The 19,134-nt window shown below is 34.0% G+C and overlaps 1 protein-coding gene across 1 annotated transcript in view; it reads right to left on the reverse strand.

Moving 5' to 3' along the window:
• LOC114326724 (mucin-19) overlaps positions 1 to 18,225 on the reverse strand; it is an 88,095-nt gene extending 69,870 nt beyond the window's left edge. The window contains exons 1-2 of the mRNA XM_050663081.1: positions 18,056 to 18,225; positions 4,841 to 4,891 (exon numbers count right to left, since the gene is read on the reverse strand). Coding sequence (XP_050519038.1) covers positions 4,841 to 4,891; positions 18,056 to 18,140 — 136 coding nt within the window. The 5' untranslated portion in view covers positions 18,141 to 18,225. The remainder of the gene's footprint in view (positions 1 to 4,840; positions 4,892 to 18,055) is intronic.
• Positions 18,226 to 19,134: the final 909 nt, after the last annotated feature.

Genomic DNA, 19,134 nt, shown 5'->3' on the forward strand with positions numbered 1-19,134 from the left:
ACAGGGCTACCCGTATTGACATATAGATAGATAGATACAAAACTAACAAGTTGCTAGCAACAATAACAGAAGGGATCCGAAATTTTTTTGCAAACTTCAAGAACTGAAAACTACGAACAGGGAGGAAAAATCTACATAAGCGAGGCAATAAAGCTATAAAAAGCCCAAAACCTACCAATTTCTTGCAGTTGGATGGACTGCAATGAAACTTATTTTATTCGATTTATAAGAGCGTTAGGAACTTTTATAAACTAAAGTGATAATGTCGAAATAAAGATTGCATTATTGAATGAAGAAAATACATCCTTCAAAGTGCATTATGAAGTACCGAAAAATGGTAAATGTGTAATTCGGAAATAATTGACGGAATGAATTTCAAAACTCGGAGGGTTTTTGAGGTTGCTAAGCACGAATAATATGATGGTGATGATTTCCGAGGCGCCTGGTGCCCAGGATGGACCTCGTCTACTACAGTATTACCTAAATTCCACATTCCGCTTATATAACTAATTCCACTCGTTAATCGGGGGATTTTTGGGGTCGCTGAATACGAATATAATGAAGAATTAGGATCTAACTGATCTTAAATAATTATTGAAGAATTGTTTCAACAGTATGATAAAGTTTCAGACTCAATAGACAATTTAATTAACATTGCTAATGAAATGAGTGGAAACAAAGGAGCAAACTGTCACAATCCGTTTGAGCAAAGTGTTAAAATAATGGAAGGTATATCTAGAAAAATGGTACATGAACAAAAATGGTAAGGAACATGGTACATTTTTGCCTTATTTCCCACGATTACAATATGTTCCAGTCTAGAAACATTATAGAAATGTAGATAGAAAAGGGATCAGTAGAGGTAAAGGCAAATATCTGTCAAATTCTCAAAACCGCACTTTTGTGCATTTCGTTAACTAATTCATTCTACCAATGGAATCGAAGAAAAGTTTATACATAATAAATAGACATTTCGTCAAAGAGGTTAAAAAATATAATTATATTATCACGCTGTTATAAACTTTTCTTTGATGCCACTAGATAAAATTTGGAATTTTAGGGTTCCAAAAAAAAAACAAATCAATTTTCCTGTCAAGTAAGTAGTGTCAATGCTTAATAATAATGTTTTTATTGATTAATTTTAAGAAGCTGATACTGTCTAGTATTTCCCAAACGTAGCGTTAAAAATTTATTCCATATTTGTCCAACAGCTTCAAAGAAAAGTTAATACAGGGTGATAACAAACACGTTACAAACTGAAGATATTTCAATTAATAATACACGAAACGTTATTTTGGCGATACGAATTTTTGATCTGGTGTAGATATATGTATTGTTGTTACTCGATATAATCCCTATTTAATAGCATTTAATAAACAATAAAGTATTGTAACAAAAGAGTCCATTTCGACCGATCGCAAATAACGGCGATGACAGAATCCTTCCAATCTTCTAGAAGCAGCGCGCGGCGAGGGGAATGAATACTCCAGAATTTTCGGTCAGCTGGGAGCGAAACATTGAGATAACTAGAGATGGGCAGAACATTCCAGAAGGAACCTACTCATCTTGTTTTAGTTAAAAGATAGAATTCCGAACTGTAAACTTGTAAATAATGATAGCCAAACCGTCGTTTTTATTTAATTGTTAAACTCGCTACAGTTGGTGTCAGGTGTGAGGAGTAATTAATTAAATATAAATTAAAAGTGACTTTAAAAGACTTTTGACTTTGTTCGTCGGGAATAATTGGAGTGCGTTAATTGTTTGGTATTCGGAAAAACTTTTAAAAGAAAACATTTGAAAAGTACATGTCTGCCTGACTATGCTATTAGTAAAACTTTCCGTAAAACAGTTGCGTAAACAACTAGAAGAACGAGATGAAGACAGCAGTGGGTCCAAGAATATCCTTCAAAAACGACTGAAGGATCTTCCCAAATGAATGGTGGTGACTCAAATGACACTTCCAATCAGCGGAAGAAGCAGCCTTATCGAAGATGGAAAATTTGAAACTGTTTTTAGTAGATTTGACGAGAAATTTGAAACTGTTTCTCAAATGACTAAAGAAACTTCTAGAAACAATTTCGATGACACTTCTCAAATTATTAAAGAAGCAGCTGGACAAAACGACGAGAAATTCGAAAATGTTGCTAAAAGATTCGACGAAGCCTGTAGACAGAACAATGAAACATTTTAAGAAGTTTTCAGAACATTCGATAAGATAATGAAAAGTGTAGACGACAATGTAGAAATGTTAGAACAGAATATCCAACAATTAGAGAGCATGATAACCAATACGAAAGTGCTACTACCACCAGTTAATGCAGTAGTTTTAGATCCTGTAGTGAAAGAAGAATCACCGAGAGACGAAACGTCGCACCATATAAGATACGAATTGCCCCCATTTGATGGGAAGTCTTTTTGGTCCATATATGTACCTTAGACAATTTGAAACTATTGCGACCGCCAATGAGGTGAGGCTTCTACTCTATGAGGTGAGGCTGCAGATATATTAAGGTCAATTCCCAGCAAAAGGGCCAAGCAAAATATTACCAGACCTTGTTCACTCGTCTGGAAAAACATATGGAAATGCCCATCTACAATAAATATACAAAGCACAACTGCAAACTAGAATTCAACGAGCAAGTGAGAATTTGTAAGAATTTGAAGCAGATGTTGCTTGTGTGGTGCGGTTGGCTCATCCGGAGACACCAGACAGCATTTTGGAAGGATTTGGTTTAGATACCATCGTCAATGAGTTGAGAGAGAGTGAACTACAGAAAGCTTTACGAGTAGCGAGACCAAAAGATTTAGAGGAAAACGCTCGCTATTGCGTTGGATCACTTCACGAAACAATCGAGTACTAAACGCAGAAAAAGGCGATTAACAAAATGATGAGCGTTTGTAGGAAATGGTACGGAGAGTGGTTCGTAGCACGATGCCGAAGAGACACGCGAATGGAGCTGGAAGAGTTGTAATGCGGTAAAAGTTGTAATCACCGTCTTAAAGTAGAGGAACGGCTTTGTCCTGTGAGACGAACCACCGTCATTAATGAGCAATGGCAGCCTTAACAGCTACATGATGCACAAGCAGATGCTCCGTGTGTAAAAAGACTATTGGATTGGATGCGTCGAGGTGAGAGACCTTCTTGGCAACCCATTATTGCATGTTGTCCAGAAGTCAAGGCCTACTGGAGCCAATGGAATTGCCTGGTACTAAAAGATGATCTTCTGTACAGAACCTTTTGAGAACGATGATAGTACAGAATCTAAGCTTCAATTGATTGTCCCTAAAAGTAAAGTGTCAGAAGTACTGCGTCAGTTGCATGACGGTGCATCAGGTGGGTACTTTGCTTTTACGAAGACTCTGCAAAAGACTTACGCAGACTCTGACGGTTCTATTGGGTGAACTGTAAAGATGATGTAAGAAGATGGTGTCGGAAATGTGAATTGTGTGCAACCAGTAATGGTCCAGATGGTAAAAAGAGAGCAGTAATGAAACAGTACAATGTTAATAGCCCTGTGGAAAGAGTAGCAATCGACATTGCTGGTCCATTTTCAACAAAGGATGCTGGGAATAAATATATCCTGGTATCCATGGATTATTTTACGAAATGGACCGAGGCCTATGCGTTACCAAATCAAGAAACTGCTAACGTTGCAGGGGTACTTGCTAAATAATTATTCAGCCTATTTGTTGTTCCCTTGGAGATCCACTCCGACCAAGGGTGAAACTTTGAGTCAACCCTCTTCCAAAACGTTTGAAAAAAATTGATTGATGTCAAGACCAAAACCTTGCATCCTCAACCAGATGGAATGGTCGAGTGGATGTGAACGATGGGTAAACACTTCTTGTCCAGTGTTGTATCTGAGCATCAGAGAGATTGGAACCAGCACATTGATTTATTCCTAATGGCTTACCGCTCGGCCGTGAATGAAACTACAGGTGAGCAACGGCGTAACCAGGATGGCCCTAAGGGGGGGTTACAAGGCCCTAAGGGGGGCGGGGTTACAACTACTGGAAGGTCTCTAGCGGGTATGGTGTTAAGCGTATATAGCTCAAAGTACATACCAATGGGGGGGGTTTACACCCATAAACCCCCCCGGTTACGCCTATGCAGGTGAGACCTCAACCTGTTTGATGTTGGGTCGTGATGTTTGTTTGCCTTGCGACCTAGAGTTTGGCTGTATAGACCTTCCGAAGAACATGTTGCAGGCGATGAATATGTCGACCGCCTGAAGTTACGAATGAACAACATTCATGACAACATATCCAGATATCCAACCACAGAATGAAAGATCAGTATGATTCTCGATGCAAGAATGGAAGCTTCGAAGTAGGTGATCTTGTCTGGCTTTATAATCCACAACGTCTCGTTCGATACCGTATTTCTTGTCATTCTATCTGTTCTAATAGCGGATGAGTTGTGTTTACGGACGGACAGACAGACATGGATAAATTTAAGGGTTAATGTTGTAAAATAGGCGAAAACAATAATATCCGTGTGACGTCACATCAAAAATAAATTTCTAAATTTGACAAAATTCGAACTCCAAATACATAAAATAATTTACTAATATTTTAATTGATAATTGATAACCATAAGTTTGGATGTAAATTATTTTAACTCTAAATTTTTGTCCTTAAGGTAAGAAATAAGAAGCTGTATCAATATAAAATATAATCTACAAATGGCCTAGTTGGGAAAAACTAAACAGTTGCAATATGCATTTAATAAACCATCTGAATGTTGTCTTCAAAATAATGACCTCATCTATTATGTTATTCATTTATCGATTTATTAAATACATACGCAAATCTACGAATAAACTTCAAATGTACTTACGAGCACTCCGCTTTTCCCTTCCATATATTTTATAAAAATCATTTTTATTATCTGCAAATAAAAGATGGTATTAATGAAGGATTTTAAATACCTATTGTATCTTAGATGTTAAGTTTCTTGTTTTAATTATTAATATGAAGAAGGAACGAGATCCCACGCGTATAGGCCATGTTTGTAGCGAATTGGGGATTAGTAACCCGTGTTGAGCTGCCCCCCCCCACTTTCAAAAATTAAAAAACTAATAGTCTTGATTTATGAGCTCTCATATTCCGCAAACTAAAAATTTTGAGCTCGTTCCACTGAGCAGGAATTTGATACCTTAGTGGGGGGGGGGGGCTGACTCAGCCCCCCCCCCACTACTTAAAAATAGGAATATTGAATCGGTTTTTGCGACAGAATTACGAGCTATTTACGAGCTCTTGAAATTATATAGTTTCGATTTTTGAGCTCATCCCCTTCACCCCCAAACAACCCTTTAATTGATTTAACTTAAGAGAAAAATGCTGAGAAAATTAAAATATATCGTATTGCGGATTTAATTCCTATAGCGTATATACTCTAAGAATAAACTATTAAATCACGTGCATATCGATTATTGAGCTACAACCCCTTCGCAAGAAAACCACCCTATCTTCCCGGCTTAAGAGAAAGTTGTACTTAAAATGCATTAAATTAATTATTTGGCGACTACATTCATTTAATAATTTATAAGCTTTCAAATTACGCGCATTTAAATCAGTAAATTGCAATTTATTTTATATAGTGCAGTCACTGAAAGTAAAAATCAACGATTATCTTCAATTTCGGTGAACCTTCATCGATTTTTACGAAAATTGGTCAGTGGTTAGAGGATACCTCAAGAAACAAAGGTGACATGGTACCACCTTGCGCCTTTACCCTGAGGGTGGATACTGGGGGTGGATACCCTGGGGGTGAAAAATTATTTTATAAAAAATAACTGCACAAATCTATAAAAGAACAAATTATAAGCAAAATTTATTATATAAAGTTATTAAAATAAGTCAATACTTATTAAGTTATTAAAGATCAAAAATTTTAATTATTCGTGAAAAAAATGCATGTTTTGAAGCGGTTTTTCGTAAATCACTGAAAAACTGTAAGTTTTTACAAAAAAGTTATTAGTAGTTTTATTCGTATAGCTTATATTCTGAGAATAAACTCTTAAATCACGCGCCTTTCGATTATTAGCTACAACCCCTTCGCAAGAAAACCATACCATATTCCCGGCTTAAGAGAGAGAGAGAGAGTTGTACTTAAAATAATTTAAATTAATTATTTGTCGACTAGATATCGTTTAATAATTAATGAGCTCGCAAAATATACGCATCTCGATTATTGAATTGTCATTTTTTTCTATAGTGCAGTCACTGAAGGTAAAAATCAACTATGACCTTCGATTTCGGTAAATCTGCATTCATTTTCACGAAAATTTGAATAAAAAAATTGAATAAAATTGCTCATTTTTGATAGGTATTTCTAAGTACTTTGACAAGTATTTAGTACCTAAGTGTTATAAAATGCATATCTTTCCCGTTATTTAAGCTTGAATCCTTAGATTTGAAAAGTCGCAGAAAAAATTATACATTTAATTACCAATAACTTACTTTAAATTAACATTAAAGCAGTGGTGTCATGGTGTGGGAACGCGTGGGAACGCCGTTCCCACACTGGTTAAGAAAAGAAAAAAAATAATAGAGGATTTAGGTTTTGTAAACAAAAATTAGCAATGCGTTCCGGCACTGCGTTCCCGCACTGCTAATTTTGCCATGACACCACTGCATTAAAGGGTTTTTCAAGTAATCAATTTATTATATTTTTTATTAGCTTCAATTTTAGTGATGAACACTTTTTTGTAAAAACTTACAGTTTTTGAGTTATTTATGAAAAATCGCTTTAAAGCATGCATTTTCTTTCACAAAAATTAAAATATTTGATCTTTAATAACTCAAAAAGTATTGATTTATTTTAATCACATTATATAACAAATTTTGCTTACAATTTGTCCCTCTCTCGATTTGTGGGGTTATTTTTAATAAAGTAATTTTCACCCCCGAGAAGGGGTGACATATACCCCAGGTTAAAACCCCAAGTTGTTATTGTTAATTCGTGAAAATGAATGGAGATTTACCGAAATCGAAGGTCATAGTTGATTTTTACCTTCAGTGACTGCACTATAGAAAGAAAATGGCAATTCGATAATTGAGATGCGTATATTTTGCAAGCTCATAAATTATTAAACGGTATATAGTCGCCAAATAATTAATTTAAATTATTTTAAGTACAACTCTCTCTTAAGCCGGGAATATGGGATGGTTTTCTTGCGAAGGGGTTGTAGCTCTATAATCGAAAGGCGCGTGATTTAAGAGTTTATTCTTAGAATATAAGCTATACGAATTAAACTACTATTAACTTTTTTGTAAAAACTTACAGTTTTTCAGTGATTTACGAAACCGCTTCATAACATGAATTTTTTCACGAATAATTAAAATCTTTGATCTTTAATAACTTAAAAAGTATTGACTTATTTTATCAACTTTAAATAATAAATTTTGCTTTTAATTTGTTCTTTTATTGATTTGTGCAGTTATTTTTAATAAAATAATTTTCACCCCCGAGAGGGGGCGGTATCCACCCTCAGGGTAAAGGCGCAAGGTGGTACCATGTCACCTTTGTTTCTTGACGTATCCTCTAACCACTGACCAATTTTCGTGAAAATCGATGAAGGTTCACCGAAATTGAAGGTAATCGTTGATTTTTACCTTCAGTGACTGCACTATACAAAATAAATTGAAATTTACTGATCTAAATGCGCGTAATTTGGAAGCTTATAAATAATTCAATGATATGTAGTCGCCAAATAATTAGTTTAATGCATTTTAAGTACAACTTTCTCTTAAGCCGGGAAGATAGGGTGGTTTTCTTGCGAAGGGGTTGTAGCTCAATAATCGAAATGCACGTGATTTAATAGTTTATTCTTAGAGTATATAAGTTATAGGAATTATATCCGAAATACTATATATTTTAGGTTTTCTCAGCATTTTTCTCTTAAGTTAAATCAATTAAAGGGTTGTTTGGGGGTGAAGGGGATGAGCTCAAAAGTCGAAACTATATAATTTCAAGAGCTCATAAATAGCTCGTAATTCTGCCGCAAAAACGATTCAATATTCCTATTTTTAAGTGGTGGGGGGGGGGGGCTGAGGCAGCCCCCCCACTAAAGTATCAAATTCCTGCTCAGTGGAATATGAGAGCTCATAAATAGCTCATAAATCAGGGCTATTTGTTTTTTGATTTTTGCAAGTGGGGGGGGGGGCAGCTCAACACGGGTGGATTAGTAGGGCTAGAGCGCAGCGGTGCGAAATACTGTTGAATTTGAATCTTAGTTAAGACATAAGAAAAGCAGTCGCCACTGTGACTAATTTCAATTGCCAATAGGAAGTAAATTTTAGTGAATTTAGAAGTTTTAATAGTTTCGTTCTCATGGAAAACTAATTTTAGCGTTAAGTAATAGGGGGGTGCAAAAATAGTTTTCGGTTAGCTGGTGAGTTAATAGAGTCACTCGATATTAAGATCTAGACTCGAACGGACGTGTTATTGGGATAATTACAATAGACGTGACGACGCTTTAAGGCAAGCGTCCACAGACCCGCATCGTACGCAACGGATTTTAGTTTGCCTTGTACAGAAACTTATGTAACCGCGTCCACTGATCCGCATCGTACGGATCGCATTATCGGCAATAATTGTAAGGCAAACTAAAATCCGTTGCGTACGATGCGGGTCTGTGGACGCTTGGCTTTAAGACGTACTTATACAGGGTGTCCAGAAACTCTACCGACAAATGACGACAGGAGATTATTCATATAATTTTAGGACAATTTAGCTTAATTCACCTAGTCCGAAAATGCTTCCTAAGGGAGCTAGAGCTCGTTGAAAATGGCGTCTTGTAATTAGTTTTTCTTAAATACCTCCAGAACGCATAAATTTAGAAAAACGAAAATCGGTGCGTTTATTTATCTTCCAGAGATAAATCGATTCCATCCATTGCGAATTTCTAGTATCGACCAAAGGCGTCCGTTTTTGGGTAGGGCAACGGTTATTTTATCACATAATTTTTTTGTCTTTAACTTTTAAGCATTTTTTACACTGGATTATTAAATTGTGAGGCAGGTATTCTAGTACTAATAGGTACTCTTGCTTTAAGTCAGTAGGACAAACAGTTTTCTAGAAAAATCGATTTGAAAATTTTTCGTTTTTTGAATTTGAAAAAAAAATTAAAAAAATTTTTCAAAAAAAAACGGTGCTTTCAGATTTTAATCGTAAAAACGGATTTTACCATCTTAAAGCAAGAGTAACTTTTAGTACTAGAATACCTCATACTTAATAATCTAAAGTCAAAAATGCTTAAAAAGTAAAGACAAAAATGCTATGCGATAAAATAACCGTTGACCTACCCAAAACAGACACATGTGATCCGTACTAGAAATTCGCAATTAATGAAATCGACTCATCGAAATATAAATAAACGTACCAGTTTTCGGATTTCTAAATAGTTTTTTTTGTAATTTTTTTTGGAAATTCAAAAAAAGAAAAATTTTCAAATCGATTTTTCTAGACACCGGTGTATCCTATTGACTTAAAACAAGAGTACCTTTTTGTTGTACAATACCTCACAATTTAATAACCCAGAGTAAAAATGCTTAAAAATTAAAGATAAAAATGTTATGCAATAAAATAACTGTTGCCCTACCCAAAACGGACGCCTATGACCGGTACTAGAAATTCGCAATGCATGGAATCGATTTATCTCTGAAAGATAAATATGTATACCAATTTTTGTTTTTCTCAATAGAAACGTTCTGGAGTTATTTAAGAAAAACTAATTACAAGACGCCATCTTCAAAGAGCTCTAGCTCCCTTAGGAAGCATTTTCGGACTAGGTGAATTGGGTTAAAATATCTTAAAATTATCTAAGGAATCTCGTGTCTTGTCGGTAGAGTTTCTGGACACCCTGTATAATGTGTAAAGGGTGTAACAAAAATGCAAATCATAAATTAAATCACATTCTGGGACTAAAAATAATTCGATTGAACCTAACTTACCTTAGTACAAATGTGCACATAAAAAAAGTTACAGACCTTTGAAGTTACAAAAAGAAGATCGATTTTTTCCAATATATCGAAAACTATTAGAGATTTTTTATTGAAAATGGACATGTGGTATTCTTATGGTACCTAGGGACATCTCAAAAAAATATTAACAGTGAAACTTATACACCCCATAAAAATTTTATGGGGGTTTTATTTCCTTAAACACCCCCAAGCCTTTGTGTACGTTCCAATTAAATTATTACTGCGGTACCATTACTTAAACACAATGTTTTTAGAACTTTTTTGCCTCTTAGTATTTTTTCGATAAACGATTTTTTATCGAGATATTAATATGTTTCAAAATATACCTAAAAAATATAAATTCACAAAAAAATTTCATATTATTACCAGGTGTCTATAATCTTACTTATTATGTAAAAATTTGTGTTGGATTATACAAATGTTCAAAATATCTCGATAAAAACTAACTTATCGAAAAATTACAAAGAGACAATAAAGTTTTAAAAACATTTTGTTTAACTAATGGTACCGCAATAATAATTTAATTGAGACGTACATAAATATTTGGGGAGGGGGGTTTAAGGGAACAAAACCCCCATAAAATTGTACTGAGGTGCACAAATTTCACTTAAATTTTTTTAAGATGTTCCTGCCATATGAATGCCGCATCAAGTCCATTTTCAATAAAAAAGAATGTGTACCTACTTTGTACGCACGTAAGAAGTTATACTTCTATTATATGATTTCAACGAAATCGATATACTTTAAACAGTTTATTTATATTTAATTTAAATATTAATCTAATTTTAATACTTACTACTTTCCAAAAAATTTTATTAAAACAATATCAAAAATTAAAAAAATAAAACACACACAAACACATTGAAAAATGCCACAAGGAAATGATTTCTGAACAATAATTGTTGCCAAAAATTTTAACTAAATACATATTTTCTGAAAAAAATTATACAATAATCTACTTACAATCATAAAATGTATAAAAAAAATAAAAAAATAATAACTTGCATTGGGGATCGAACCCGCTTCCCGTCGATTCCGCCGATCGAAAATCAAAGTGCTTTCCCATTGTGCCACCTACACTTATCTGTCAAGTGGGAATATACACCAACTGAACGTTTACACCATAAACTTATTGACAGTTGTTTATTACTTATATGAATTTAATCAAATTAGTTTGATTTTTGTGGAATTAAAATATTAAAATACAACAAAGTATAGAGTAACAAAACGATATATAAGATGAATATTGGTAGAAATTTTGTCGTAATCAAATTATGTAAATTAAAGCATTACCTACTAATAGGTAAGTACATTATTTTTTTACATTTTCCAAATAGGTAGGTAGGTAATTTTTTATTACATTTAAGACATACTGAAACGTTTAGAATTACGTACCTGTGGCTTTTCAAAACTATTTAAAAACTCGCTACAATTTTAAACTTGCTTTTGTTTCTGTCCTAACAACAACAGAAACTAATACAGGGTGTAACAAAAATACAGGTCATAAATTAAATCACATATTCTGGGACCAAAAATAGTTATGAACCTAACTTACCTTAGTACAAATATGCACATAAAAAAAGTTATAGTCCTTTGAAATTACAAAATGAAAATCGATTTTTTCGAATATATCGAAAACTATTAGAGATTTTTTATTGAAAATAGATATGTGGCATTCTTACGGCAGGAGCATCTTAAAGAAAAACTATAGCGAAATTTGTGCTCCCCATAAAAATTTTATGGGGGTTTTGTTCCCTTAAACCCCCCAAACTTTTCTGTACGTTCCAATTAAATTATTATTGTGATACCATTAGTTAAACTCAATATTTCTAAAACTTTTTTGGCTCTTAGTATTTTTTCGATAAGGCAGTTTTTATCGAGTTGCGGCTTCTTTTTTAATATATTTACATAAAAATTTTATGGGGGTTTTGTTCGTTTAAACCCCCCAAATGTTTGTATACGCTCCAATTAAACTATTACTGCGATACCATTAGTTAAACAAAATGTTTTTAAAATTTTTTGCCTCTTTGTATTTTTTCGAGAAGACAACTTTTATCGAGATATGGCTTCTTTTTTAATACGGTTCAAAATATACCTAAAAATGTAAATCATACATAAATTTTCATATTTTTACCAAGTCTCCATAATCGTACTTAACCATATACAAATATGTGGTGGATTTAACAAATATTCAAAATATCTCGATAAAAACTGAATTTTCGAAAAAGTACTAAGAGCCAAAAAAGTTTTAAAAATATTGTGTTTAAGTAATGGTACTACAATAACAATTTAATTGTAACGTACACAAAAGTTTGGGGGGGTTTAAAGGAACTAAACCCCCATAAAATTTTTATAGGGTGTCCAAATTTCACTATAATTTTTTCTTAAGATGCTACTGCCATAAAAATGCCATATGTCCATTTTCAATAAAAAATCTTTAAAAGTTTTCGATATATTGGAAAAAATCGATTTTCATTTTGTAACTTCACAGGGTTGTAACTTTTTTTATATGCACATTTGTACTAAGGTAAGTTAGGTTCAATCAAACTATTTTTGGTCCCAGAATATGTGTTTAAATTTATGACCTGTATTTTCGTTACACCCTGTATACACAACATCTGTTTACCGATAACCTCCATATTGAACAATTATTGACAGATCATTTCAACACCCAATTAGAGCCCGTATAACATTTGAGCTGCGCTCAGGACCAAGACTTTTGATGAATTCGCGCACATATAAATTTACCCTCATCGCGGCTAAAGAAGTATAACTTCAAAAATCTCTAATAGTTTTCAGTGTATTGGAAAAAATCAATTTTTATTTTGTAACTTCAAGGAGCTATAACTTTTTTTATGTGCACATTTGTACTAAGGTAAGTTAGGTTTAATCGAATTATTTTTGGTCCCAGAACAGGTGATTTAATTTATAACCTGTATTTTTGTTACACCCTGTATTGACAAGCCGGTAAAGGCGATTGTAAAGAATTTTACAATCTAATGGACATGTCTTACAAAAGAGTAGACAAAAAACAACAAATACAGTTTACTGAAATTACACAAATCGTCAATATTACAACATAAAAGATAATAAAATGAAAATGCTTGCGTATGTTAGAGTTAGGAGTATCATAAAAGATTAAATGACGCAAACATTACAAGCATGTGATTTTCAGAACAATATGAGCAGTTTTAGAAGAATAATTTTTTTAAAACACAACCAAACAAAGAAAAGAATAACTGACAAAATAACTTAACTAACTATTACCTATTGTAAATACAGTTGATTAACAGAAAGAAAAGCAAAAACAAAACAAATACAAGTAAATGGAGAACAATAACAGCTGGGAGATATGTAAGGACAAGTGAAATGAATATATTTATAATATTTGAATAATTGCGATAATCCTCCTTCTCAGTCGCTTCCTCATTGCTGAGTGTCGTGGTTCCCTATAATACGAGCAACTATCTCTTTCCATCGGCTTCTGTCCTGAGCTTCCCTCATGGATCCAGAGAATGTTTTTCCACTGGCTTTCTGTACTTGATCCGTCCATCGAGTAGGTGAGCGACCTCTACTTCTGCGCCCTTCAACGTTTCCCGGAATTATAAGTCTCTCAAGATTATCATCACTTCTTCTTGCAATATGGCCGAAAAATTTTAACACGGTGGTGAGGCAAATAGAGGAAAGTCGAGTCTGAATATTAAGCTCTTGGAGGATTGAGTGATTTGTTCTGTGTTCCGTCCATGAGATCTGAAGCATTCTTTTCCAGCACCACATTTCAAAGGCGTCAATCCTTTTTCTGTCGTCCGATTTCATTGTCCATGTTTCGGATCCGTAATTAAATATGGGAAAAATTAAGGCACGTACTAATCTTATTTTGGTGTTCTTCGACAAGGAGCGATCTATCCAAATCTTCGATAATCGACTCATAGCGTTTTTGGCCATGCCTATTCTCCTACGTATTTCTGTTTCACAAGATCCTGTATTACTGATGTAGGATCCTAGATAATTGAACTCGTTAACCACTTCAAACTGGTCTAAGGCTCCTGTTGTCTGAAGTGAATTTGAATAATCTACTATCATAATTTCTGTTTATTGATCTTGAGACCACATCTATTGCTTTCGGCTTCCACTAGCTGCAGCAGGCTGGACATTTCTTCTTCGGATGCAGTTATTAATGTTGTATCATCTGCATATCTGAGATTTGAGATCTTCTTTCCTGCGATAGAAATACCGCCATTCCATTTGTCGAGTGATTTTCTCATTATATATTCCCCATAGAAATTAAAAAGACTTTGAGATAGAATACATCCTTGTCGGACCCTCTACCTATTTTAAAAGGATCGGACTTATGGTTTTCAATTCTTATTCTGGTTTCACTGTTCTCACATAGGCTTTTCACCAGAGCTGACAGATGATCAGGAACCCCCATCTCATGTAGAACTTTCCACAAAACTGTCCAGTCTACACAGTCAAATGCCTTCTGATAATCCAGAAAGCAGATGATCATCGGAATTTTGAATTCTCGTGCTTTCTCAATGAGTTGTCGCATATTAAGAATTTGCTCCCTTGTGCCTTTACCCTTCACGAAGCCTGCCTGTTCTTGTGGTATTTGTCTATCCAGGTATGTCTGCATGCGACACTTGATGATTCTCAACAGAATTTTACTTGGGTGTGAAATTAGTGAGATGGTTCGGTAGTTACTACATTTTGTGGTTACGCCTTTCTTATGAATGGGAGTAAATAGTGCGGTACACCAATCACTGGGCCATTTGCCGATTCTCCATACATGATTGCACAGTCTCCACATTAATTGGAGACCATGTTCACCCATGTTGTGCAAAAGTTCTGCCGTGATGTCATCGCAACCAGGTGATTTATTTCTTTTAAGGTGTTTTATGGCTTCATCGACTTCAGACCTTAGAATATCTGGTTCTAGGGTTGTTGTTGAGACTTGCAGTGCTGTTATATGATTAATGTTAGAGGTTTCAGCTTTATAGAGTTCTGTGCAGTATTTCTTCCAAGTCTCCAGAACCGCATCCATATCGCTTACCATATTACATGTCTCATCCTCTATAGCGTAACTTCTGGGTTTGAATTCTCGAGCCAGTAACTTTACTTTCTGAAAGAGATCTCTTGCTTCATTTAGATATACTAGACTATTTTCTATTATTGCGATAATAGGATCAGAATAATAGTGCTAAATAGCCAAGAGTATACGTAGGAGATTCCAAAAAACACATTCCTAGAATCATAAAAAAGTTCAAAACAATACTGTCGGCATCCACTGTAATATTTTCGTTATTGTTTTTGTATCTTCTTGTCTCTGACCATGTTTATACGTATTTTTTAATTCCACATCATATAAAATTAAAGTGTATCCGAAAAAATAAAAAACTTCAGGGGGAAACCCCCCATATCACTTAGGTTGGTAGTACCAACTTAGAAACCTTCGTGGGTTTATGCACAACAACTATGCTTGGATCATCACATGACCAAATGCATAGTTTAGTATTGTATTAAGGTCATACAGACAAATATTCATTTTTATTTATATGGAAGAGGTAAATATTTAGATGGCTTTTAAAAATAGGGGTTGGTAAAAGAAAAGTGTATATTTAGGGTTTTATGTAATTGAAGTAGTCAAAGTAGAAGCATGCGCATTTGCAGATGATATAGTGCTTATAGCAAAAACAGAAAAAGACCTTCAAAAGAACATGACAATGTGGACAGAAGAATTAAAATCATACAACTTAAGAGTAAACACCAAGAAAACTAAAGTTATGGTAGTAACAAAAAACAAAACAAAAATAAACATTAACATTGAAGGAAATAGAATCGAACAGATAGAAGTATAAAAGTATTTAGGGATAAGTTTGAATAATAAAGGGACACAAGAAGACGAGATTGGTGCCAGAATAAATTCAGCAACTAGAATATATTGCACTATACAAAATCTTCTTGAACAGAAAAGAAATAACAACAAAAACAAAAATGATCGTATACCACACAGTGTACCAACCTGTATTAACCTAGGGGGCAGAAAACTGGGTACTCGACGAAAAAAACAAAGCGACTGCAAGCAAGTGAAATGAAATACTTGAGGAAAGTGCTGGGTGTTATAAGAACAGACGGAAGAAGACACGAAGATATTAGACAAGAACTAGGAACGAAATCACTAGGTAAAAGATAAAGTAGAAACTGAAAAGAAACTGAAATGGGAGAAACAATGATCAGAATGAATGAAACTAGACAGGTGATGAAGATTTGGGAAACCAGAAAAATAGGGAAACACCATAGAGGACGACCCAGAAAAACATGGAACACTAGTATAAGCGAGATTCTCGAAGAAAGAGGAAAGCCATGGATGGAGTGAGGCAAAGGTACTAGCTAGAGACATAAAAGAGTGGCGTAAATTTGTAGAACAAATTTAAGAGAACTTGTTCACCTAGACGCCTACTGGTATAAGAGGCTTTCGATTATGTATGTATGTATGTATGTATGTATGTATGTATGTATGTAATTGAGTGAAACATAATTGAGGTTGATGAATGTGTAAATGAAGCAGCTTCAAATCATAAATATTTTTTGATATTATATACATCTGCGAAATAAATAAAAAATGATTGGGTATGTTAGGAGTATCATACAAGATTAAATGACGCGAACATTACAATCATGTGATTCTTTCAACAATATGAACAGTTTTAGAAGAGCAATTTTTTTTAAAACACAACCAAACAAAGAAAACAATAACAACATATCTTACCTAACTAACTATTCTTGTAAATACAGTTGATTATCACAAGCAAAAGCAAAAACATTACAAATACACGTAAATGGAGAACAGTAACAGCTGGGAGTTATGTAAGGACAAATTCAATGAACATATTGCAATAATAGGATCAGAATAATAGTGCTAAATAGGGGAGATATGCCTGAGACGGCATACTTTTTTTTAAATGTTTTGTAATCGATAATCGATAGAGTTAGACATGTAATAAAAATCAAAGTCAGTGCTAGGAACATTTACATAAATATAACATTATTTTTTAACAAGGTACATATTATAGTTTTTTTCTGAGAAAATAAATTGTAAAGTATTACATGTGCCATCTCACCCACATACATGTGGGTAAGATGGCATACCCTTGAAATAAAGGCACTAATCTCGACTCACAAGTCACAAATAATTTTTTTTGTAGTCTTGGGTACACCGGCACATTCGGAATATGACCACTTGCCACAAATTTGGCAAGGTTAGTCATTTGGCACATCTTAGTCAGGTTTTTCGAGAACGAGATAATGAAAAGAGGCCATTACAAAAAATGCAAGCAGCATCTTCTTCGTCACTTGTCTCAATATCGACGGAATCGATTTTGTCGGTTCGAATTCCTCTTAAAACGATCCATAACTGTAACGACAAACTTCAATCATATAACAAAATTAATGCAGTGTAAAAACACATAAGGGTGAGATGGCATACCTATGCCATCTTATCCACCTGCTTACTATGCCATCTCAGGCAACATTGCAATCATACCGTTTTTTTAACCTAATTTTTCTTAAGCACATTTTTAAGATATAAATTGATACAGGCGTGATAGGCATAAGGTAAAGGAACATCACAAAATTTAAAAACTTAACTCAGGTGTAAAGACTCGCGAATTATAATGTGATACAAAAAAAGTCAATAAATATTTTGTCCTACTTAATTAACATTCCAAAGGCTACTGCTGTCAAAATAAAACTAACATGCACAAGTTCAACAATGTTGACAAATTTTAACTTGAGGAACTGAAAACTGTCACACTAGGCACCAAATTTGGAATAGTTTACGAAAAACGCGTGATATGCCATCTCAGCCAGTATGCCGTCTCAGGCATACTTCCCCTACCCAAGCCCAAGAGTATATGTAGGACATTCCCAAAATCTACATAACTAGAATCATAAAAAAAATTAAACAAACGACTCAACACTAACGCAGCTCCACGAAGAAAATAAAAAACTAATGTTATAATTTTCCAATTACTTTATGTAGGTATGAAACTAGTTCAAGACTTACCTGACAAATCGCACCAAGATGGAGCTATGAAATTTGTTATCAAAATAAATCCAAAAGTTATGACTCGTAAATAATTGTTAAACATATTTTCATCCTCAGCAACTTGGTGCGAAAGGATCAATGTAGGTAGCAATAAACTAAAAGCTCTAGACCGAAGGTAAGAAACGTCGATAAGAATCACAATGGGCTATTAACATGCATTTATATTTATTAAGACAGAAGCCCACATTACATTTTTATTTTTAATTAAATACATCGTATTTATCGATATTAAATTAATTTAATGCAGCGTTTCTCAACCTTTCACCATTTGCGACCCAATTTTTCATAATTATTTTCACCACGCCCCCCTCGTACAATAACAATATATCTATGCAATAATAATGTACCTACCTTGAGTATTTTGACAACAAACGCTAAAATCTTACTTTAATTACCAAATTACCGAGAATAAGTTTTATTGATATCCACGAGGAAAAATTTCCTGTAGTTGGCTGTATACCATTACAAAAACATAAATTTTTTTATAAAAGGTATATTTGTTAAAATCCCTATACAGGGCTACATCAAAGACAGAACTAGTTTTCGATCGGTTGACCGATCATCATCAGTGCAATCCTAAAATATGTACAACCAGATAAAATGGTTGCATGTATCTTAGCTTGTATTATATATCCCTCCCAGATCAGAAAACAGTTCTACACCTTTGTCACCCACACAGTGATTTTTATGGTACTTCCACATACTATAACAACTTCCAATTATTATAATATATAGTCCATTCTTTCACGGTTTTTGCTCTAAATTTTAAAGAACCGCTTGGATTGACATGAAATTTGGCATACGCATAGCTTACATGTCAAAGAAAAAAAGTGATATTGTGCCGACGTGTGCTTTTGCCCTGGGGGTGACTTTCACCCCCTCTTGGGGGTGAAAAAATATATGTCCAAAACAACTCCGGAAATGGGTAAACTGACTAATTTTAAGTAACTTTTGTTCTATAGAGCTTTTTCGCCAAGTCAACACTTCGAGTTATTTGCGAGTGAATATGTTCATTTTTCAACAAAATAACCACATTT

Source organism: Diabrotica virgifera, chromosome 1 (assembly GCF_917563875.1).
Source record: "Diabrotica virgifera virgifera chromosome 1, PGI_DIABVI_V3a".
Classification (NCBI taxonomy): Eukaryota; Metazoa; Arthropoda; class Insecta; order Coleoptera; family Chrysomelidae; genus Diabrotica; species Diabrotica virgifera.